Below are 26170 nucleotides of genomic sequence, written 5' to 3' on the forward strand. Positions count from 1 at the left end.
TTTGGTTTCAAGTTGTGGTGTTTAGATCCATTGTCAGTTCAAATTGATTCTGATAAAGAACAATTTTTTAAGAAACCCACCCAGTGAAAGGGCTACAAAGCCACTTCTACAATTATTGTATTATTATATACAATTATTGTAACCACCATTATCTCCCCCCATTAGATCTCAGAAGCTAAGCAGGGTAAACCACTTGGAAGGCGAACCTCCAAGGAATGCCAGGATTATAATGCAGAGGCAGGCAATGGCAAACCACCTCTAGATGTCTCTTGCCTGGCAGCTAGACAATCTTAGGATTTCCTGGCTATATTGCACACATGTCATAAGAGAAATGGAAAAAAAAAATACCCAGAGCAGCGTATCACGTTATCAATCTGCCTTTATGGTTCTGATAAAATGACCACAATATGTTTTTAGCACATGCTAGTTCAGGTTGACTCAGCCTTCCATCCTTCCGAGGTCGGTAAAATGAGTACCCAGCTTGCTGGGATATAAACAGTAATGACTGGGGAAGGCACTGGCAAACCACCCTGTATTGAATCTGCCATGAAAACGCTAGAGGGTGTCACTCCAAGGGTCAGACATGACCCGGTGCTTGCACAGAGGATACCTTTACCTTTTTAAGTTCATTCCTACCATCCTGAAAACATACTATCTCTCACCCTTGTTAACAGTAAGCCAAAATAAAATCACAATTTCAAGTGTCCATAATTAAAGTTAGTTAACACAAATAAAGAGCCACATTCGGAATAACACTGAAGTGTTACTCCTAAACCACTAAGCAAGGTTCACATGACAGCTTTCCCTTAAGAAGGTCATTGCGTGCCTCGGGCCCTTGAAGGCAGTTCTACTGAATAGGAAATCCCCTTCTTATAAAATGTTTAGATGCGAGGTGAAAAAATACCTTCTACCACCTACTCCATTTTACACATAACAGAGACAGGATGCCTAGAAATCCAAGAGGTTTAGAGCCATGCAGACCTCTGCTCATGTTGAAATCCCAGTTTTCTATCAGTTTGCTCCCTTTAGCAGCTTTCTACCAAACTTCCATGCCACATCCTATTTCAACCTTCCTTTCCTAGCCTCCTTTCATGGTAACCGCTTCCATTTCCATTCCAGTGTGGTGTAATGGTTAAAAGTGGTGGCTTCTAATGTGGTGAGCCGGGTTTGATTCCAGGCTCCTCCACATACAATCAGCTGGGTGACCTAGGGCTCATCACAGTCCTCCCAGTTCTGACCCAGCAGTCCTGTCAGGGCTCTCTCAATCCCACCAACCTCACAGGGTGTCTGTTGTGGGGAGAAGAAGGGAAGTCGATCACAAGCTGCCTTGGGACTTCTTCAGGTAGAGAAAAGTGGCATATAATAAACAACTCTTCTTCCTTTCTTGATCCATTCCTCTTCTGCCTACCATGCAGCTAAAAAGAAACTTTTAGTGCATTACAATAGAGATGTTTAACTATGTAAGTTCAAAAGGGCAAACAGTCCATAATTCAATCAATATAACGGTGGTGGGTTGGGGAGCAATTACTCTATCATTAGATTTTGACACTGCTTTCTGGATGTAATTTTTTTTCTTTCACTGGTCACCAGTGCAGATACTCTATGCTCTTATGGGCTTAGATCCAGCAAAGCAATTACACAGGTGATTAATCCATATCTGATCTGCACTGTGGGCCACCTCCTCATCAACAGATGCAATCTGTATGCAGCCAGCTAGTTACATTCACTTTTTAAAATGTTCTCTGCCCCTGAGTGTTAAATCAAACAAGTGAGCAAAAACGTTTACTTGACAGGGGAAAACACCTTATTGGAAAATATCACCCTTTTGGAAAGTATCAAGGGAAGTGCGCTGCAAATCTGTATGTCACTGCTTTGCACTTACCCGCATTTGACTGCTTGAAAGCCATCTTCTTCTTGGCTATAGAGGGCTATTCATTTACTTCTACCAGCAGCTGGAAATCAATTGCTTTTTGAGCTAAAATATTCTTTTTCTTTTAAAAATATGAGTAAGGGCGAAGGTTAACTTCAAATTCATCATGACCTTGGGATGGGAACACTATGTCTCCACTTTCCCAAGAAATTTTACTGGGAGCCTGTTGATCTCATGGAATATGGCACCTGACCTGGCTGAACTCTGTTCTGAGTTCCACAAGTCTTCTCAACATGTCGCATGCATGTAGCAAATGCATACCCCAAATGAGATGGCAAGATAGAAGAAATGTTCACTCTACAAAAACTTGAATCAAACTTTCCAGTGTTCTACCATCTAGCTGCAGCACTGAAAATAGGTTAAGAGAGACGGTGCCTTGAAATCACTTATTTATGAGGACTGATTTGAGCGTGATCTTTCCCCCCTATGAGGGAGCATATGTGTATTTATGCTCACCCATGGAGACTGATGTTTCCTGATGATTTCCAGAATTCTCTGAGGGCTTTTTCTGGATCTGCTGGTGAGTGAAATTTGGAAGTGAGAACCCACTATAGACCCTAACTGAAGGCCTATGAGATTGAAGTGAAAGCGGCAAAAAGTATTATTTTGCTGCTTCCCATTGCATCTGCTAGTTTGTAACCAACTCATTTATTTAGATTAGTTTGACAGCTTACTATTCCTTCAATGAGTCCCAAATTTAATATTGATTTGGCTTTAAGCTGTGACTTATTTGCAACCTTTTTTTGTGAATAAATTTGCTTATCTCTGTCTAGAGTTGGCTACCAAACTTGATAGCAGTGGTGGGATGGAGGTTTTGTTTGCACCAACTAACCCTTTTTTGGATTCTTTTGGCCTGCTTACCCTTGGAAATGTCAACAGGATCCTGATACCTATGAAGCTGACTACCCATTCCTTGGATTCCTGCCCCTCATTACACGTAAAATCATGCTGCAAAGTGGTAAGAGGCCCTCTGAGAAATTATTCAGTTGTCTCTCACAGGGTTGTTGCCATAGCTCCCTTAAGTAACCTATTGTTACACCTGTGATTAAGAAACCTTCCTTAGATAGATGCTGGTTAATTACATCCTGTGTCTAATTTACTTTTCCAGTGGTAGATGATTGAACAAGTGATGGCCTTCCTGGATGAAACATCTGACCTTGAACCTTTTCAATAAGGTTATAGGATGAAGACAGGTTCTGGTTGCCTTGGTTGATGATCTTCATTTACATATTGATAACTGCTGGGGCTGCTAATAGAATAATAGATTTGGAAGGTCCTTCCTGGGTCATCAACTCCAGCCCCCTGCACAATGCAGGAATTCACAACTACCTGACCACCTATGGTGATCCTAATTTCATGCCCACCAAAAATCTCTAGAATCCAGTCTGGCCTGGAGGAAATTCACCTACCATCCCACAGTGGCAATCAGCAATTCCCTGGGTATGCAAGGAGGAGCCACAAGAGACAAACACTGGCACATCCCTTCCAGCCCACCCACTCACAATCCACCTAAGTTCATAAAATCAGCATTTATGTCAGATGACTATCTAGCCTCTGTTTAAAAACTTCCAAAGAAGAAGAACTCACTACCTCCCAAGGAAGCCTGTTCTACTGACGAACCATTCTGTCAGGAACTTCTTCCAGATGTTTAGCTGAAAATTCTTTTGAATTCATTTCAATGCATTGGTTCTGGTCTAACCCTCTGGGGCAACAAAAAACTTCTGCTCCATCTTCTCTATGACAGCCCTTCAAGTATTTGAAGATGGTTATCATATCACTTCTTAGTTGTCTTCTCTCCAGGCTATACAGGCCAAGCTCCCTCAACCTTTCCTCATATGACTTTGTCCAGTTTCTACATGCTCCAATTTCAGTTTTGGTGTCCAAAACCAAACACAGTACTCCAAGTGATGTCTAATCAGAGCGGAGTAAAGAGGTAACATCACCTTGCATGATGTTACCTCTTTTAATGCAGCCCAAAGTCCTGTTTGCCTTTTTAGCTATCGAGTCACACTGCTGACTCATGTTCAGTGTATGGTCTACTAAGACCCCCAGATCCTTTTCACACATATTGCCAATACAAGTCTCACTCATTCTATAGTGATGCATTTTATTTTTCCTATGTAAATGAAGAACTTTACGTTTTTCACTATTAAAATCTAGTTTATTCATTTATTCAATCTAATCCTTTTAGATTTATCAGCTGCTTTCAATACAGGTGAATATTTGGTATTCCTTCTTGCTTATCCCACAATGCTTTCAGAAAGTTACTATTGCAGAGGAGCGGAGTTCCTGATGAGACCTGAACTGTAGATTACATTGGGTTTAATCCTCTCGTTTGTTTGTTATTTTATATATATGTTCCCTCTTGCCAATATTGTCAGGAATTTTAGAGTGTGGTGCCATAGATATGCAGATGACGTACAGATCTTCTTTCTGATGGATAAGCAGCTGGCAGCAGAGCTCTTGGTTGAAGGAAAGCTGGCTAAAGTTGAATAAATCTAAGGAGGAGGTCATGTGGCTGGGAAAGTCCTTAAAAGCTCCTTTGTGGAGCTGGGTCTGTTTTCCCTCCCAGTCTGCATCTCTGCAAGTAGGATACCCGAGACCTTCTGTTCAGGAGCCTATAGAATTAGACTGCTTGGTTGAGAGGTCTTTGGCAGTTTTAGGTTCCCTGCAACCTGGGTGTCATTTGGCTAAGAAACAGCAATCTGTGTGTCATTTGGCTAAAAATTCAGATGCACATTCTTAGATTATGCTGCCCCAACATCTTACGCTAAATTCCACAGCAAGTTCTTTGTCCACTGAGTCTTTGAGAGCAGACCTCCATCTATAGTAGCTGTGAATTAACCACTCCAATCCATTTCAGAGTTCTAAAAAATCAAGTGTTTTTTGTACTGGATTTACTTTGTTTAACAAAATTCAAGCTGTACTCTTCAGACAAAAATTAGCATAAACAAAAAGAAAAACCCAAATTGTGTCCTTAATATGCTTAGAAGGGTACAAGAGGCTCTGTAAAACAGTTAACATAGCAGTTGGACTGCAATCTCTAATAAACTTATTCAGTAAATTTGTCCAGTAACATCTGACTTAATGATTAATTATTTTCCTTCAATTAGTTTACAGGGTTGTGATTAAAGGGATACCATGATATGATATCATGCAACTCTCTCATTTGGTGGCCAAACTTGGTGGAAAAGATATTTAGAGATATCTTTTTCTGTTTGTATCCCAACTTGGCAGATTATCTATAAATGAGAATAGTTTCTTTTCTAGCCAAAGGCAACAGGTGTTGATAATCCTTACTTGAAATTAATGGGGTGGAGCCAACCATCCTCCTAAGAGGCTTCCTCCAACTTAAGTGGATCTTCCTCCAGTGGAAGAAGATGAGTTGTTTTTTATACCCCGCTTTTCACTACCTGAAGGAGTCCCAAAGCAATTTACAAACACCTTTCCCTTCCTTTCCCCACAACAGATACCCTGTGAGGTAGGTGGGGATGAGAGAGCTCTAAGAGAACTGTTCTGCAAGATCAGCCCTGGGAGAATTGTGACTAGCCCAAGGTCACCTAGCTAGCTGCCCGTGGAAGGGTGGGAAATCACGCCTGGCTTTCCAGATTAGAGGCATCAGTCTTAACCACTGCACCACTTGAGTCAGAGGAAGGATCCTTAGACTGGAGGAAGGCTTCAAACTTGAGCCAAGATGAAAAGTGGGGTGTAGATTTAATAATTTAAAATGTAATAACTTTGTTTAGTGGCGCAGTAGGACAGGGGCAAATTCCAACCCAATGTCAATTTGTTTTTCATATACAGATTTAACAACCCTGATATAATTTGAGTGGAAGTCATTTTGTCTCTGTTGTACTTTGTACCATTCCAGATTTTCAAATTGAGGAGGAAAAATAAATATGGCATTTCCTCCTAATAGTGAAGAACAGCTTGTGTTTACTCAATTGTAAATTATCTCACATTTAAAAGGTACTGTGCTCCTCCTCCAATATTCTAAAAAGTTTGGTGATAAACAAATACCTTTTCTTTAATTAACAGTTTTATTAATTAAAAGCCAGATGCTTTGTCTAATTTATTTCATTAAATACAAAACGTATTCATTTAACTCAATTAATAATGTGATTTCAGACTAGATGGGGAATGGAGGGAAGTTGAATTATGACTGAAAACTGGACTGAGCTCTCACTGGAAGTTTCCTTTCTAATGTCCAATGGCCCGCGTACTAAATAGCACATTCTATTATTGCAGGAGCAAGTTTATAATAATAAAGGGAGAGCGGTTACAATTAAAGTGGAACAAAAACATTGGTACTACAAATGTTAAATCCCAACATTGTATTTCCTAAACTTCATTTTAAATACCTAAGTTTATTTCCCAAAGAACATACACTTGAGTAAACATTATTTTTGATTAAAATAAAAATGTCATTAGAGCAAAAACTTGACACAGAAACCATGCACATTTTTACTAACTTCTCTCTTCCTGTTTTCCCCACTCTTGTCAATGAAAGGTACTAATCATCCTGCAAAGCATGTGTATACTAGCCAGTATGAGTCCATAATTCATTTTATTTATCATTCAAAACATTTTTATGCCACCTTTCCACCTGATTAGGACCCTCTTTGATGCAGACAAGCATTCCAATAGTCAAAAGTTCCTGGCTTTATCAAAAAGTTATTTAGTAGCTAGAGGATTAGGCAGAAGAAGAAAACAGACACCCTGTGATGTGGGTGAGGCTGAAAGAGCCCTGATATTCCTGCTTGGTCAGAACAACTTTATTTGTGTTGTGGTGAGCCCAAGGTCACCCAGCTGGCTGCATGTGGGGGGAGCGCAGAATCAAACCTGGCTCGCCAGATTAGAAGTCCGCACTCCTAACCACTACACCAAACAGACAATCCAATATGTCTCTTACTCCTTTTTTCTGCCTCCTCTTATATAATAAGTGTTTGGATTCAAGACTGCCAGGAGTCTTGCCAGCAAAAGCTAGCTTTCTTACTCCAAAGGGTTAACTATGTAGCTTGCTTTTCATTTTGAAGCAAACACACAGCTGCTTTCCAAGATCCAAGAGGCAGCAACTATCTATTTCAATACTCAAGGGTAAGTATGAAATCCAGATGTTTGCTGATTTGTAATGTTTCCTTATATTTTGTCTTTGAATAAAGGGACAGATTGCTGCATGCAGAGAGGAAACACAGCACAATCATCTCAGCATCAGCACGAGAACCAACTGCAGCAACTCAACGTTGTTATTTGAGTGTGAGTTGCCTAAAAGAATAAACTTAATTGCTTGTTATTTAAGAAATAAGTCAATCATTCTTATCTTTAAAAATCCATCTCGGAAAGCCTTGCAGCTACTATGACTCACTTAATAGGAGGGATCCTCATTATTGGTTCAATGATTTTACTCTTTCAATCCATCATTGTACAAAGATAAATATTGAGACACTGTAAATTAGAGAGAAGATAAGACAAGGAACGCTTTTGGAAAGAGAATGATGCTAATGCAAACAACTGGGAAATTTGACAGGGGCCACATTTTCCTGAGCCACAAGCAGCCAATGTCCCCGAAATTTGTATCTGACCCTTGGGTTGCTATGCATGCTCATTTTTTGCATGTTTTGTAGTAACCATAGGTTGGGGCTTTTTCTTTTTCCCATCTTGAGGACTAAAAGTTCATCAGCTTTTAAAAAAAATTCAGGACACCAAGATAGGGAAAATGAGATTAAAATGTTTGGAAATGACAGTCTCCCAATCTGTTGACTAAGAACATTGGTCTACAAATGGAGATAAACTCCCAGAGCAAGTCTTTGTAGCCTTCCCTTCCAGCCTATTTACCTCCATTCTGATCCCTTTTGCACAGGGGCAAATTGGGGGTCTGTAGAGGGAGGGAGAAATCAGCAGAAACACCTTCATATTGTTCAATGATGGAATATCCTGGTAGGATACAGACCAGTACTTTTAGGTGTACACTCAAGTATTTGAATCACACACCTACAAATATAGGGTTATTACAGAATAAGGTGACCAGATTTTAACATTGGTAAAGTGGGACACCATTGACCGGGAGGGTTCTTGATTAAAAAATTGGTCTATATGGAGCAACAAAAAGTTTCATAGAATGCAAAAATAGTATTTTAATATATATTTTTTAAATTTCAACATAAGTACAATTTGTCAGGTACCCCCAGATGTCCCTCCAAAAGTGGGACAATCTGGTCACCTTATGATAGAAGCAATTTCCCTTCAGTTTAACTTACCTCATTATTACAAAGATAAAAGTGAAAGAGATCTGTATATAAATTTTGAGTTAGTTTGGAGGGATGCTCAGCTGCATTCAATGCAAAATTATATTTTGTGCTCATTATATTCCCCTCTCAACTTAAAAATGCTGGGGGGTTTTTTTGGGGGGGGGAGGGAACCAGTGATCTATACACAACTATGGTTCAGAAGGAAACCAAAAGGATCCACCGCCTCCCCAGGTAAAAGTGCTCTGGCTCTCTGTTGAGTAGGACAAAGAGCAGCACAGTTTCTCAGCCTGGTACTTTCATCAGGGTGTAACTTGAGAGAAAGCAGCAGTAGCCTGTTTTGTTGTTTCTTGACACCTCTGTTCCTGAGCATCTTTCTGACAAACCCTACGATTGAGCTGGGAGGACTCAGGACAGAAGAGTAAGCTAGTGGCAGGGGTACATAAAGGCTGGCTAGTAAGCCAAACTAGTGTTTGCTGCTCTCCTGGGATTGCCTGGCTTGGCGACATATTGCTCTTTCCTGGAGGAATGTTCCTGATTAAGTTAATGTGGTCTTATCTTTGAAGTCAACGTTTACATTTAATCACTTTACTCCCTATTAGTCCATTGATTTGGAAGTACTCAATTAGTGATTTTTAAAAAAGAATTCTGTACTGTGTTGGAGCTTTAATAAATGCTAATTTGTAGCAACGGTGTTAGGTTGTGTACCAGTTTGGTTTCCAAAAGTGTCGATGTTTATGCAGACTGAAGTTTGCCAAGGCACAAAGGGGAACGAGGTGTACATACCATTGATATTTATGAGTTTGGGGTGCCTTCTGTTATTTTAGGATTTGCTCAAAGTCTCACTGCTGAGTGCTTCATATTCTGCTTGTTTAGCATAGACTTATATGGGCACACTGCCTTCCTTTTTTCTTTTTGCAAATCATTCCTTTAGTGATGTTATTTTGAAAACGTGCCCAGAATTCTTCCGGCCTAAAGACCCATAAATTATAAATAGCTATTACCTACATTTCTATTTAATTTGAAATACAGGCAGAATGTATAATAAATTGATATGCAGCCAAAATGTAACCAAAAGCAGGAAAATGAGTAGAGTAATGCTACCAAGATACAATCTTGTTGAGCAGCCCAGTGGCCAAGCTGGCCAAGTCTGATCATCACCATCACATGGAGGAAGCTCTGCTTGCTTCAGCAGCGGATAAGCTACTGGTTCACCTCTACACAGGAAAGTCCCTTATACTAAGCTGCTTTATCATGATCATTATCATGTACTCTAACTGGCAGAAACTCTCCATGGCTAGCTGTCTTTCACATTGTTTAATACCGAATCCTTTTTAGCTGGAGATGCTAGGAATTGAACCTGGGACCTTCTGCAAGCAAAGCAAAATTAGAAGGCATTTTTTTAAACAATGCAAGTTTTAAAAATACGATTTTAAGAGAAAGGCAGAAGAAATAAAGCAACACATGTGACACTAAACAAATACAAGATTAAAATTGATGCTAGTACTCATGCAATGATAGGTAGAATTTATCACAAGGATAGTCAAACTGCGGCCCTCCAGACTGGCAGGGGCTCATGGGAATTGTAGTCCATGGACATCTGGAGGGCCGCAGTTTGACTACCCCTGGCCTATGTTGCTTCTAGAAAAAGTCTTACTGTAGCATAACACTGTATTTACTTTTTAGCTACCCAAAGCTCCTAGTCTTAAAAACAATATTTGGCAGCTAGGTACAAACAGCCACCCAAATAGGACTCTTTTTCCTTCTCTCTGCTTCCAGCATAAAAATGTAGTGCCATCAAGGAAAACTGCTGGTGGCATTTGAGTGATTGTGTCAGTAATCCCGATTCCTTGTCACCTTAAACAGGTATTCCTTGGAGAGCTATTCCTTGTCACAACACTAGGCCAGAGAGACCCAATCACTGCCTTATCACGAGGTATCTCTTAAAACCTAATTACTATAAACAAAGTCCAAGGCTGTTTTAAAATACATAGCAGCACAAAAAGAGGGGCAAAACTCCCAACAATTTCATTTTTCACATGCTAATAAATTATAGCAATTCACAAAAATATAAAAATGAATGTTGCTTTGTATTGTAGTGTGACTTGAAAAAGTATAATACCATTTCAGAGTTAGTGTAAATAAATGTAATCCCAGTTTGCTGACTGGGCCATTTATAGAATCAGGATTGCCTTTTTAGAGATAAACAGGCCAATCCTATGCAGTTACACCACTTTAAGCCTAGTGAAAGCAATAGGAGAAGCCTAGTCTCTGCATAGGATTGTACTATAAAACATATTCATAAAGGAAAATTCTCGAACATAGAATGTAACTTTGAAACGTTATGCTACTTGTTAATTTCATCTCTGGGTTTCCATAGTAATGTTACTGTGACCGATTGCACTTTAAAAAAACTTAAAACCCTGTAAACAAGGTTTCAAATGTAAACTGGTAAATGTAAACTCCATATAAACATGCTTAAACTTTACCACGACAGAGATAATCTGGCCCGTATGGGCAGAGGAAGACAAAAATAGGAAATTGCAATGCTGGGTTGGAGAAGGTAACTAAAGATATCATGGTTAGTAACCCTGACTAAAGACCTGCATTGGTATGTTAAGACTTTCTTAACAGAGTATCAGACCATCTTTTCCAATTTCCCCATGACAACACAGTTAACTCAGTACTGTTAGATCAATACTGGAGATACTAGGCCTATTGTTTTCCCATCTTATAGAATAACTGGCCCAAATGTCATCAGTATTGATAGGGGGTTAAATAAATGCTGAACCTTGGATTTATTGTTCTTTCAAAAAGTCCTTGAGCCTCACTGGTTATTTTAGTCCCAAAACCAGATCAGACAATAAGATTTTGTGTTGAATATAGAAGATTAAACAAGGTTACAGTCCCAGATGAATATACAATGCCAAGGGTGGATGAACTGGTGGAAACCATTTGGGCTGCACATTTCATTTCCACCACTGATCTAACAAAAAGATATTGGCAGGTGGCCATAGATCCTAAGGACTAGCTAAAAACAAAAACTAGCCATGTTCAAAAGGCTGGTGGGAAATGACTGAGTTCATTATCATCATCCTTTACTGGCATATCAAATTGTTGAGTTGAAAGTTTTACTCTTGCTTGAATTGATGAAACTGTGTATATAGGAGGGAAAAGAATGCCATTAAAGATGTACCCTCCAGAATCACCTAAGGTTGGTGGGTTTTGAAACAGGTTGTTGATGCATTTTGAATGTTGCATATATGATGGTATAAGATGTTTAACTATTGGTATTTTCTAACCATACCAGACTGGGGATCTCTGTACTCTTCATAGCTAACTTCCTGGGTAGGAACATTCTTCTCTCACTAGAAGATCTTTGACACAAATGAGGGTCTTTGCCTGTTTCCTGAACTTCCTTGCCAACTTTTCCCCAGTTCTCCTATCTGTGTCAAACTGCTCTTAGGCCCATTATGCATGGGGGGGGGGTAGAGCACATTCGGGGTGGAATGGCGGCAACTAAAATAACTGATAACGCACGGAGCCGGCTGCAACCGGCTGCAGATTCGGTGCATGCCGCCGAAAAAGCTGCGTTAGCAAAACGCAGAAGAAAGCGCAGCTTCCAGGTGACCGGGGAGCAACCAGAAGCGGCGCCGGGGTTGCTGCATGCATAATCGGTTACTCTGGGTTTTGCCGCCGTTGTGTCCCGTCCCGTGCATAAGCAGTTTGCTTCGCTTCTTCCCCCACCGTGTTTTCCGTGTGACCCAAAATCGCCGTTTCAGCGGCCGTGCATAATGGGCCTTAGTCAGGACTGAATTCCAAAACTGTCAATACTCAACTCTTCTTAACTAGGGCTGAAATCAGACTGAATCTTTCTCAGCATCCAGTTCAGAAGTCTTTCTTTGCTTAATGGATGCTAACCAATGAGACTGCTTAGAGCAGCTTGTCACTCAAGGATCTCTAGCTCTGTGAAGAATTAATCCGTCACAGCCCTTTATCTGTTTACACAGCACTTATAACCTTTTAAAAGTTAAGTCCATCAGAATTACATCGTTAACAAAACTGGTGCCCTGGCAATGATTGGAATTTGAAAAATACAGCAAACCTTGATATATGCTTTTTGTCCTAATACCCATTTTTTTTACAAGATCTTATTTAATGCTAATGTATCTATTCCTTTAAAATGCAAACTAAATCCTCATCTATCTATTATGGATAAAATATCAGCCTTTTCTCTTTTAGTTGTGTGTTAAAATGAAGATGAAACTATAAGATTATTTTAAAACGTACTGACTTAAGGTCAAGGAGTTCTTATTCCTTCCTTTCAATCACACATCTCTGGTTTAAAAGAAAGCTGCCAAACCCATGGCATTATTTATAGCTTAGCAACTCTACTAAATAGGAAGTTCACTCTCTTGTTGGCAGTTGCTCCCATCACATGGCATAAGCAGTCCTATTGGAGAGAGGCTTTAAGCAAATTTACTCTAGCAAACCTGAGATAACCTTGGTTTTAGTTAAAAATATCACAGCTGGCATTTAATTGCATAGGATAATAAAAAGTATTCACTATTCCCAAGTAGTATTTATGTCTTGGGTAGTCTCCCAAGGTAAAATTGTGGGTGATTTTGGGATTATTATTCCAAACAATCCGACCATCAAAGCAGCACAGTTTTGAAAACACGGACATCTCTACCCTAAGTAGCTTTTTCCATTTCCCATTATGATGTAATTTGTTAAAGTAATGCAGAAACTGCTGCCCTTGTGTTAGCAATCAGAGGTAGCTTCATTTTATAATCACTGAACTAAAACTCACAAACATCCACGCTTCTTTATCACGGGGATAATTTTATGGCATGGCTGCTATTTTTAGAGGCATGGGGCGGGGGGGGGGGAAGCAAATTCATAAGCTGACTAGAAGTGTGCACCCTAGAACACTGAAGCACAGGATTGTCCCATCAGTGTCTCACATGGCAACCAAGAAGCACACACGGGCCTCTGTTCCTCATGAAGTAATGGTAAACAAAGAACTTTTGATATTTAAGACAGAGAAAGAGGACTCTCCAAAATAGAATCATTGTTGAATGATGCCACTGTGGCAGACGTTTCAACCTCACAATGACCTCTCATCTTCCTTTCTGCCCTACAGCAAATGACTCTTCCTAGTACTCCAAATTTAAGACGTAAAGAATGCACATCTGCAGTAAGGTTTACATTCTAGTTTGCCTCAAAAGGAACTAGGAATCCGGACACAATTAGACATTCATCTGTTCGTATACATACCCCTCTTCTACAATGTCCTTTTTCTTTTACCAAATTTCCAGCCAATAAATGTTACATTTGAAAAGATTACTTCCCTCGTTTTGTAATTGTTTAACAGCATTTCAAGTCAACTGTCTTTCCAAGTCAGCCAAATCGGCAATGATTATGCCAGCTTGGCAGTCAGAAAAGCGTTCAGCTAAGTTCATATAACTTTTTTCAAAAACTACTCTTGTTGCTAATTGCTGGCCTGCGCTCTCCTAAGAGTGAGCAGGGGGGGGGGGGGGGGAGAAGAAGGCATGCTTCATCAAACCAGCAGAGGGCACTCATTTGTAGGGCAGTCAAGTTCCATTCCAAGCTGGTTATGCTGTATTCTATTTACTATGTACTTTTTGTCAAGGGAGCATGAGCTTCAAACAGATATTACCCTAGTGAAACAGAATCACTTCAACAATTTCCAAAATCTAGAGAAGTTGTGATTTCTTTATGAAGCTTCTGTAAGACTGAAAGACACTAAACACCAAAGAACCCTATGTGTGTGCACAGGCGAGAAAGAAATAGAAATTAACTCCTTAAAAGCTACTCTGCTTATCCTCCAGATGTAGTGGCTACATTTCTGTGTTATGAAAGAAAGATTAATACGGTCAGATGACATGGGATGGCCCATTTTGGAGCTCCGCTAAGATATGTAACCAAATGAATGCACAAGTATAAGTGTTCATTATTAAAGTTTGATCATTAACTCAAAAGTACAATTATCAGTCCCAGTTTTGCATATGTTTTAATCAGTTGAGCCATATATGACATGCAAGATTCCTGTTCAAATGTGATATGGCACCAGGGTTATTCAGCAAACCTAGATGATTCCAAGAACACATTTGCTTGTGACAATTGCTAGGAGGAAGTTCTGAAGATTTGGCTTTGCTTCCTACAGAAGCAGTATGGTCTCATCCTAACATTAAAAATTTGCATGACTACATCTCAGAAGGTGGGGCTTTGTTTTGTTTTGCCAAAAAGTTTCAAACATAAGGATTTATCAGCAACTGGAAACTTAGGAACACTGTTCAAAGGAGGATTTTCAAAGCATCCAGGCTTAACCTAATTATATTCCTAATTATATTAAACAGAGTTATTTTAAGACCAGGCTTGTACTAACTCTCTGCTGTGGAGTCCGTAAAAGTTTAAAAAGGGGACATAAAACATTCTTCTGTTTACCTGCACTGGTGCCTGCACCGGTTGTGAGGTCCCCACCCATCAGGCCACCTAGTAGAAGACAAAATAGTCAAATTGAGAGAGAAGCTAAGAGAAACCACAAAGGTCAAGTGAAATTACAGCTTATTCCACAAAGCAATGTAGGCAATATTGGAGTTCAAACCAACAGAACACTTACCTTTTAAAGCTAAACTGGCTTCTGTCTACATACCATCTTGTGTATTATTAGCTTTGGGGGTACCAAATCACAGGAATGTTTCTTGACCTGGTAATTAATAAACTGCCAAGTGTTCAGATAAAAGATTCTACACTCCACTGTATTATGATGGTACATGGAGGTGGAAAGTGCCCTCAAGTCACAGCTGATTTACAGAGACTCCATAGGGTTTGCAAGGCAAGAGAAACTCAGAGGTGGCTTGTTAGAGCCTACCTCTGTGTCATAACCCTGGACTTCTAGGGTGGTCTCCCATCCAGATGCTAACCAGAGCTGGCCTTACTTTGCTTACAATATCAGATGGGATTGGGATAGCCTGGCTTATCCATGCCAGCACAACTATACATGGGATTTCTTTTATGATGAAATTTCTGCTTAAGAAGAATACGACCACTTGATATCATACTTAATATTTTTTCCCATGCTATTTATGAATTCTATGGTGTTTTCATGAAATTAAAACTCAGATACTGCAAATACATTTTACAAATACATTACCAAAATCAGTTTATATGTATTTTGATGGCAAAGATTCTTTGCAGTGCAATACAACTTTTGGCAATAAAGATTCAAGGATTAACTGGATTCTGCCCTTATGGCTTGGACTCCACAACCCTCTAATTCACAACTAATCCTAAGAGATGTTAACAATTTTCTCCCTTGCAATTCAGAAATCTGCACATATGTTTCCCTGTGATGAACATTTCCAGGAGACTTTCTGTACATTTGGTTGCACATAATATCAGTATGGCAGCTCAAGAAATCACTATCAGTATTCATGAAATCAGAAAACCACAGAGATAATCTTATTGTGACCTTATTGTGTACTATGTAGTTACAATGTCAAGGACTTTTGGGGACACTTTTCTGAGAAATTTATGCATATTTCTGCAGTATTCTTGGAGTCTTCTCAAATCCTGATTGAGTGGCATTTCTTTGTTTACATCTTCTTCAGACTGGAGACTGTCTTTGACTTTTCCAAAATTCAGCATATCAACATAGCTTCATCCAGACAGTATGAAGGATCCTAACCTCTATTTATCCTACTTGGGCCCATTCCACCTGCACTGTATAATGTACTTTCAATATGCTTTTCCAGTTTGATTTTCCTGGGTGAAATAGGAAAATCTACTTCTAATAGACACTGAAAGTGCATAATCCAATGTGGGTGGAATGGGTCCAAGTAGGATAAACAAAGGTTAGGATCCTTCATAATGTGTGAAATGGGATTTAGAGGTCACTCCTCAGCAGCATCTGCATGGAAGGTTGAGGTCCATTCTGCACACACTGGATAATGCACTTTAGAAGCAGAGTGTCCTGTTTTGCATAAGAAAATCCAGCTGTAAAAGCACATTGAAAGTGCATTATCCAATATGTGTGGAATGGGTCTTGCTTAAAAAGGGAGACAATCCAGCCTTGGGATGGAACAACGCATCACAATTAATGAAATACTAACAACTTGTTATTACAAAGCTCATAGCTATAGATCCAGATCACCTAATTCTTGAAAGATACAGTTGAAAAACTGTGCTTCTCATTTTCTCCCCAGGTTTTACATTTTATTCCTGTCCTTATTCCAATGTGGAAAATTGATCTCCCCTCCTCTCTGCTAATCTCACAATACCTCAGTGAGTCTAAGATGAGACAGAATTATTAAACCAAAATCAGTCAGTGAGATTAATGGCTGAAGAGGAATTTGAATCTAAGTCTCCCCAGTTTTAGTCCAACACTTTAATCCCTTGGCCATCCTGGCTATCACTGGCATACTGGCTCATATTCATATTCTAGATTAGTCATCTGAGATTAGCTGAGCAACACTGGAGACTGTGGATTAAGTCCAAGGCTACAAATTACTGTGGATTTTTTTAAATTACTGTTGCAAACCTTGGGCATGAGCACCCTATGAGCACCTAGGAGACTTTCCCATGACTTGGACCAGTCCTCTTTTCATTCTTAAAATTTAAGCATAAAGGCAAAATATAAGGTTTCCTTAAATGTCGAGTCTTTGATCTTCATATATTTATTTATTTATTCTGAGTTAGGCTTTCCCTCATCTTTGGAGAAAAAAAAAACATTGCATTTTGGTATCTGACAAAGTGTGCACACACCCAAAAGCTTATACCTTGAATAAAACTTTGCTGGTCTCAAAGGTGTCACTGGACTTTAAATCTGTTCTGCTGATTCAGACCAAAATGGCTACCCACCTGAACTGCATTTTAGAGTAAGACTATTAAAGAAAAGAGCCATACTTTCCTGAACAGAAGCTGGGTGGGAGAAACAAAAGCAATTCTTCTACTGAAGTGAAGACATAAGACTGCATAATGCTTACCTGTGTTACCTGCACTTGGTGGCCGGTGTGTCACACCAGGAGACATGCTATTACGCTGTAAGGAAGGATGGGCCAGAGGCAAAAGGTTGGGGTTCCCCAGGGAGCTTACTGGGTTACTGTATACCAAGCTGTTGTGGTTGGACACTGGGATAGAAACTGGCATCTCAAAGTTGGGTGGTGGAACAGCCTATTCAAATGGAGGAAAGAAAAGAGAAACAAAAGACAGAAATAGTACAAAAGCACAACAGTCGCAGATGACAGTTATTCTATATTTAGTTCAAATATTTTGAAATATCTAGGTAAAACACAAAAAAGAAGCAGGAATGGTAAATGCTTACCAACAATATTTCAGCCACTGAAAGAAGTTTTAGAAATGCTTAATGGCTCATGAACTAGTATTCCTCCCCCCTCTGCAATTTCTACATTTCCTTTGTGAATATGAAAAGACTAGCCCCCTCCCCTCCATGCACTTCTATTTAAAAGAAGTGCTTGTTTCATTAGGCTACATTTCAGCCTTCTTCCATTCACTGAAATTCTAATTGCTTACTTGAGGAATCTTAAATATGGTGGTGCTATAGATGAAAGCAGATCAAAGATACATGATTATGATGATTTCACTAAGCAAGGAATATTGGAAAGACAAAAATGCAAAAGGGAAGACTTTCACTTCAGCCGGAAGGGCCTTAGATGCCCAGAATGATCAGCTCCAAAGAATCATAGTTGGAAGGGATCTCCAAGGTCATCTAGTCCAACCCACTGCACAATGCAGGAACTCACAACTACCTGACCACCCAAGGTGACCTGAATTTCATGCCCCAGTGATCCTCCCCACCAAAAATCTCCGGAATCCAGCCTGGCGTGGAGGAAATTCACTTACCATCCCACAGCGGCAATCAGCTATTCCCTGGGTATGCAAGGAAGAGCCACAAGAGACAAACACTGGCACATCCCTTCCAGCCCACCCACTCACAATCCACCTAAGTTCATAAAATCAGCATTTCTGTCAGATGACTATCTAGCCTCTGCTTTAAAAACTGCTTTAAAAAGAAGGAGAACCCACTACCTTCTGAGGAAGTCTGTTCCATTGAGGAACTGCTCTGACTGTCAGGAACTTCTTCCAGATGCTTAGCCAAACATTCTTTGGAATTAATTTCAACCCATTGGTTCTGGCCCAACCCTCCAAGGGAACAGAAAACAACTCTGCTCCATCTTCTCTATGACCAAGTATTTGAAGATGGTTATCGTATCACCTCTTAGTCGCCTTCTCTTGAGGCTAAATAGACCAAGCTCATATGATTTGGTCCATCATGAACATAAGCTGCTGGTATTTCTCTTCTTTGGAAAATATATTCATCTCTACTGCTTTTCATTAATGCATCATAAACAGTTTTCAGTTAACACCCATGGTGAAAAGCATGGGAAGAGAGTTCATGTTGAAATACTCCTGGCAAGCTGGCATAGTGGTAAAGAAAGGTGTTACGAACACATTGTATTATCTAATTCTACATATAAATGTATCTAAAAAGTGGAACCAGTGTGGTTCCCTCCCCCTTCATTTTGGGTGCATCCACAGATTATCTACCAACAACACACATCAGTTTTTCCATTCCCACCATGCTTCAGGTGTCAATTATCTTGTTAGTATTATATAAAATTCAGCCTATTTACATAAGATATTTGTCTCATTTGTCTCCTTAAGAACAAAACATACACATGCACAATCAGATTTTAAAATCTGATGTCATAGCTGCTGGTCAGTTAGTCTGTGTAAAGCCAATTTATGTTGCGAACTGACAAGCCCAGTTTCTCTAGCACCTGACCCAGGGGTACAGCTTGTCATTTAAACAGACCACAGTGTGCACGCTTCCAATGGGGCCCCTCTGCCCAAGAAATAATTTGTTTATAGGAACTCTTCTGTCACCTGCTTCCTCTCAGTCTTAGCCTCCCACTGTAATTCTGAGCTAATAATACTGGTCTATTTTAAAGGACTGCTGAAAAGATAATGCATGTGCAGGACATTGAACCTTCAGAACGCTACAGGAACTTTAATTTTCATTCAGTTCTTGCTGACTGTTCATGAAAGGTTCTTAAACCCAAACTAGATGCCTTTCTGCTCCAGTTCATAATTCTTTCCTGCAAAGTTCTCTGAGATATTGCATTCCTTCACATGGATTTCTTCCAAGTGATGCAGAACTTTAGAGTATCACTTATCCAATATTTATTTCAGGTCATGTTTTCCCTATGCAACTCTATTTTCTTTCTAATATTGCCTTCTTCCATCAATGCAACAATTCATTTTTAATGCAAGACTTTTCTAGAAGATACTGCAGAGTTGTCACTGGCATTGATACACACATGTATCTTTTTCTACCTTGCAGTGGTTTCCAGTCAGCCTTAGTTTTGTAGGTTTCTCTTGCAATTTCAACTGTACACGGTAAAATTTAAACAAGCTTCTCATTGGCATTATCAACAGACCCATATCCATTTTGATGGTAACATTAATGGCCATCTGTTGGATAGTATCCAGGATTCTCATACTTGGAATCTGCCAGCTACACTGAAGCTTTTAATACAAGCCCTTTCAAAAGGAAATCAGGGAAGGCTACCTCACTCTTAGCAGTGTCACTGTTCAAGAACCTTTTCATTCCTCAGAGGAATGCAATTAGCTAGGCCAGATCTAGTCAGTTTCAACACTCAGCTGAGTTCTAGGTGACTTACAAAAGCTGCTGCAATTAGGAGACTGGGAAATGATGTGAATTCACTTCTGTTCTGTAGTCAAGAGTCTTCCCTTTTCACATGATGTTTGTAGTCTACAGCCAACTGATGTTAGATCAGCAGAAATCAGAGAAAAGTTGCTTTTATCAGTCATCTAAAAATATCTGTAACTTGACTATCTATCTACCTGCACAAGAAGCAACTCTTGGAACTGAAGTCCTCTGAAGAGCATTCCAAGATATGTAACAGAAAGAGTGGAAGATTCAGCAAACAATACAAATCTACTGATAATGTTTTCATCACTGAGGAGAACAATTTATCTTGGAAACTGTTTCCACATGTATTTCACAGGAAATAAACTGATGACTGACCTCTCTCTTACCAGGTGCTTCCAAATTAATAGAGGTCACAAGGGTTATAGATAGTTGACCCGAGGTTAAAAGGTGCTTTCTCAGTGGATGGTACTTTAGTTTCCAAACTGCTTTCCTTCCCTGTGGACATCTATTTTAAAGGCAACTCTCAGAATATTTGCTCAAAGAAACAATTTAGGGTTGGTGTACACAATGAAATCATCATGCAAGGTACCTTGAAAAATCCTCTTTCTGATGAATGTTCCAAGTAGCAGCTGTAATGTTTTGGATTGCCAAGTCACCTCAATGTTTACAGCAGTGCCCTGTAAACTCTTTGCGTGGCTTTTGCACCCAATTTGCTTTCTGCATTTTTCTCTGCCCCCAAATTGCTTCCTGGTGATTGTCTTCCATGTTGTTTTGGCAGCACATCAAGAATATGGATCATATGTATCACCGGGAAATTTCCACTCTAGCAGTACATCAGAAATGAAAAGGCTGCAGTACTTTAGGTACACAATTGATCCTTGGGATTACTGTAGGTCCCCAACCCCTGGTTTGGGGACTAGTACTGGTCCGTGAATCAGTCAGTACTGGGCCGTGGCTCCTCCTCGTCCTCTTCCCCAGCTGCTGCCTCGGGGGCTGCCCTGCCACTCTGCCACCGGCTCACCTTTGGTGTTCTCCAGCGGCTGCCATGACTGAGGCTCCCCCTCAGTGTGGCACTGTGCAGCTGCTGCTGGCAGTGGCCCCCAGCGGGCGGCAGGAAGTCAGGGGCACCGGCAGGAAACCAAGTGGAGCAGGGGCTCAGGCGGCAGCGGTGACGTCCCTTGGCAAAAGACTACCCCCCCCAGGCCTCAGTAAAATTGTCAAGCGTTGACCGATTCCCAGTGATAAAAAGATTGGGGACCACTGCTGTAGAAGATGGGGGTCAGCTGCAGGGAAGCATTTTTGCAAAGATAACTAGTGCTGCAAAGATGTTGCAAAGACAACTAGTGGACTTGGTCTAAGAGTGGCTCTGTGGTCTAAAGCAGCAACCAAATGCCCTCTTCCCTTGTCTAAGCTCTTGCACAATGGACTATTACATCAACCTACAGATGGGACAAGCTGTTAAGATATATTAAGGTAGCTTAAGAGGCATCACTTCTCATGGTATAGACATTGCACTGTTTCCCCTTTTCCTGCTGTCACTTCTGCTCAATAAAATAGTGCAGCTTTTTCAAACAATTCAGAAACCTGCAAAACATATTTCGCAAAAATGAAAGTGCGATGAGTAGACCTTTGTCTCTACTGTCGTCCAACGTGTTGTCTGTGTTTAGCCTCCATTGGCTAGTATAGTCAAGTGGAATGTTACTTGCCCTTTCTGCATTCCTATTGCTCTGTTAGAATGTCTGAAATTCTAGATATAGTGAGAATCACAGTTATCTTACCAACCTTGTTCTTGTTAGAAACTCTGACACAAAGTTACTTTAGCAAAAAAAGAAAATTGCTTCAACTAATATATTGAACTGGTCCTACAAGCGGAATCTGTTTTTAAGCACATATGCCACAGCCCTGGAAAAAGAATGACTGATACATGCTTAGTTTCTTAGGAAACGTGCACTATGTAATTTAAAATATCATACAATTATGTATCCAAGGATAGCAACATAATGGGTCAAATTCACCCTTTACAACTCAGAGTTCTAGTGCTTGGGTGATGAGATGGGAACTTCTTGGAATTGTAAACTGAGAATAGAATCTAATCCCCCCTTTTCCATAAAGGGTGAAGAGGCTGCAATTCCAGCCCAATTCAACTGCATTTTGATCCTATGCAACTGACTGATGCTTTCTGCTTTTCTGTGCTGATTCATATGTAGTAGCCACAGGACCAACTTCAAATCCAATAGCCTGCTCTGTATACTCAGTGCTTCATGTGTAATGGAACTTCTCATTTTTACCACACAACAGGCACCTCTTAATTTGCAGCCCATATATTTGTGAAAAAATTGTAGGTTTGGGGTGGCAAATAAAATGGCCTGCAATATGGAACAGCCATGAATTACTGGCATAGTCTAGAAATCATGAACTTGCTTGGAAAAGTTTTTAGAATAATTATTTGGAATTGTATATTATCTTTTACATTTGTGATCTATACTTTGTTACTCCAACTTGTCTGGTAGTTGAAAAAAAGAAAACAAAATTTAAAAAAAAGAAAAAAACAATAAGATGGTGTGATAAGGAATTACACAGAACATATATTGTGTTATATACATTTGAGAGGTGACAGCAATAAGAACCTATGTCAAAATGGATTCAACAGTTCCTTTTCCAACTTATCTTAAGGATCAAGCCAATCTGAATCCCCCTGACCTGGCAGGATGCTTAAGAGGGTTGTAGGACCACACACGTAACCATCTGCCCACATCCTTCCTTTCTCAGCAGGGGTCATATAATCTTTCATAACTGATTTCATGCAAGGTAATTTTAAATTAGCAGACCATTATTTTCTATAATTGTACAATATCATTATATAATTGTGCTCCTTTGCCGTTCTAATTCACTGTAGCTGGACTTGCTTGGATACTACAGTGAATCATGCCATGTTTTTAAATGTTTTGTATTTCACGTAGAGCTGTATGCTCTAACAGGGTACAATATTAAGAATTGGGAATATGTAACTGTCATTTCTAGATTACATCAGTGGTAAAGAGAGTTTCAAGCACAGAAGAAATCATCCATTTCTCAAGTGTATTTCATGTTCCTTAGCATCAGGAAAAAATTGTCACCATGTCCATAGAATCATGGTCATTTAAAAAATAAATTTGTATAAGCAAAAAACAAAACAAAAACAAACAACCCCCCCAATAAAAACAAATATTTTATAATGAACATTCCTTCAAGATTTTACTCTTTTTTTCCAGGAAACTGTGCCCACTATCTTGCCTTTCCCTACCTAGATTGATGATGAAAATTGCTGTATTCAGTTTATATCAGTGTCAAAAATCATATAACGGATTAAATGTATCTGTTGTAAGTGGTGATTTGTGTGATATTTCTGATCACGTTGAAGAGTGGAAATTTGTGAATCTCCTACCAAAAAATACAGTATAACCCACTGTAGATAATTATGTGTGTTTTAGGCCTATTATGTATGGGTGTTTCCCCTCACTTTCACCGTGTATGTCTGTTAGGTTTTCTTTGTCATTCTGCATTGATTTTCCTCCCTTCGGCACTCAGTTTGCTTTCAAGTTGCTGTTTTCTCAGGTTTTCTGAGATGCTTTTGTGCTGATTTTCCCGTTGTTTCACTTTGAAGCCAAAGTTAATTCCAAAGTGTACAGCTCACTTCAGATTTTCCCCATCCACCCTTTGCCACCCCTCAAAGGTAATTCCCTACCCACATCAAGATTGTTCCACCCACTCCACATCCTCCATCATCCTCCCTCTTTCATCAGTGTACAAGCTCCCACTGATTTAATTTTATTGACAAGTGGCATGAGTCCAGCAATGTAAGACTATTGCTAGTCTTGGATCACTGAATAAAAATAAATTATGGGTGAAAAATAAATTATGGGTGAACTTTGATTCCCTGATGCTACTGAACTGAAACAGTGATCAGAGTGGAGACAAGCAATAGTGTCCCCCAGAGCAAAAAAAAAAAAGGGGGGGGGGATTTGAGTGCTGCATGCAAACAAAATCAAGGGGGATTCATTGTCAGCACAGAATGAAATTCACAGGATATGGGGGGGGGGAGAGAGAGACTGGGATGGGGAGCCTAAAACTTTAAAACATTTACTCTTTAATGCTTTAGAGAAAAAAGAGTTTTTGGGGGAAGCAATTTGGCAGTCTCTGGAAGCCTAACATTAAAATAGCAGCAGAGCCATACAGACCCTCTGTGAATTGCTTGAGATCGATCCATTTCAAGGAAGAGTGCAATCTGCACAGGATAGGCTTTTAAAAACTGCCAAAATCACAACCAGTATGCAGAATCAAACTAGAGAATCACCACGAGGAAACCATACAAACTTGCATGGAAGGGCAGGAAATTACTGTTATTATGCAGCTGTGCTAAAGCATGGTCCAAAATAACCCCATTTTTAAAAATGTAGTGGGACAACACTAAAAATGCTCTCCAGAACTTCTGTCAGAGGACTCCTTCCCCATGCAAACTGAAGACCTGTGAAAAGCATGGTGGAGTTGTAGCTGATTTTACACAGACACGGGTGCACACATGCATGTTGCCAACAGTCTCAGCTTGCAGTGTCTGGGTCAGTGGGCTCTACTGCACATTCTGAACTCTCAACATGTTTTCCCATATTATGAGATTGCATGATTTTTTTCACAGTGCCTGAAAATGTAACAGATAATCCCCTAATGCCCCACAATATGGAAAATGAGGGTTTGCTGTTGCTTGTCAGTTTCAAAAAATCTTGTCAATTTCAGCATCCTTTCTGTTGCTTTGCTTTGCCTGCATTCCTTTCTGTTGCTTTCCCCGAGACAACACAAGTGACATTCCATCCCTATTTAGAAAAGCGTGCTTTTAAAATTGTAGTTGCAGAATAAATACACCAGAGTAAAATGGGCAAAGAATCTGAAATCAAGATTAAAGGATTACTGCTCTGAAAACCTGCAGTAAGATTTACGTGTCTAATGGGCCTTATTCTCTCTTGGCTTCAGAAGTACTTTATAGTACAGTGACCCTCACCACTACTTATCCTATAAGTTGCATAAATAAAAGTACAATTGCTATAAGATGTTTTATCTCTCATGCATATGAATCTCCTTTAGACTAAATGTATAATTTGGATCTGAGGAATATATTTCTGGTCTTTTCTTTGTTCCTTATGAATCCAGGACCAAGCCTCATTCTTGTACCGTCTTTTCTTTTTTAATGATTGCCATTCCTTGATTGTTTCATTCTCTCCCCCCCCCTCTCATTTTTCCATAGCTGTCAGGACAAATGGTGGAATGAATTTAGATCATGTCTGTTTTCACTATTGGGAGAAAACAGAAATAAGACTCAAGTAGCCGAGTGTATATGCCTCAAAGAATGAGGTAGCTCGGGAGGACCCAATGACCAGGAAGACACAGACAATACAAAGCTGGACCATCCAATTTAGTATTATGTAATATGGTTGGAAAGAGGTTATCTAATACATCTCAATCACAGATCTTTTTGGGCCCCACAGCCCGAGATCCTTAGTAGCCAGAAATGTGGCAGCTTAAACATGGGTGCTTGCAAACAAATAATGTGCTCTGCCATTGAATGCAATGCATTGCAGATGGTGCAGGTAATTATGGGCCATGTAGTGTGGATACTGGTAATGCTGATCAACTTCTGGTGCATTAGAAACACAGCAGCCCCATATTAGTCTTAACATAATCTTGGGATTATGCCCTGTTGCAGATATTTCAGTTCTAATTTTCCTTTTATACAGATATTGGACCTAATTCTACTTCAGTAAAAACTGTAAAATACTTGGAAGCAAATAATCCCTTCCCAGTCTCTGCTTCTTATAAACTTCTTGACATGACAGCAGCATATATTTTGCATTTGGGCCACCATTCCAGATTGCAGAATATAAAAGGATATTTAGACCTCAGACGTCTCCTGACATGCAAACAAAAATCAACATTGCTCTGGGGGCATTTTAATTCCTCCCAAGTGAGATACCTCTTTCCCGTGATATGATATTCCAAATCTTGGATGATATTGCATAATACAATAAAGACAGTGAAAATATTCATATCACCACTATTGAAACTTCGTGGTGAGAAGTCTACAGGGGTAACATCCACTACTGTTTCATGGCTAAATCTTGCACATTTCAGAAGATTTGGATGCACATTTGTGCCTAAAGTACAATACTATTACATACTCCCCCCCCTCAAAAACAGGTCCTTGTCAGGTACAGTCCTAAAATTTTTACATAAGTTTGAGTTCTG

The 26170-nt window shown here is 39.7% G+C and overlaps 1 protein-coding gene across 17 annotated transcripts in view; it reads right to left on the minus strand.

Moving 5' to 3' along the window:
- The window catches only part of MEF2C (myocyte enhancer factor 2C), a 201243-nt gene that overhangs the window by 35087 nt on the left and 139986 nt on the right, over positions 1-26170 (minus strand). For all 17 annotated transcript variants that reach the window (XM_077347571.1, XM_077347569.1, XM_077347565.1 and 14 more), the window contains 2 exons: positions 17187-17373; positions 14647-14694 (listed from right to left, as the gene is read on the minus strand). In XM_077347571.1, the coding sequence (XP_077203686.1) occupies positions 14647-14694; positions 17187-17373 (235 nt within the window). The remainder of the gene's footprint in view (positions 1-14646; positions 14695-17186; positions 17374-26170) is intronic.

The sequence above is a fragment of the Paroedura picta genome, chromosome 7, assembly GCF_049243985.1.
Source record: "Paroedura picta isolate Pp20150507F chromosome 7, Ppicta_v3.0, whole genome shotgun sequence".
NCBI classification, from domain to species: domain Eukaryota; kingdom Metazoa; phylum Chordata; class Lepidosauria; order Squamata; family Gekkonidae; genus Paroedura; species Paroedura picta.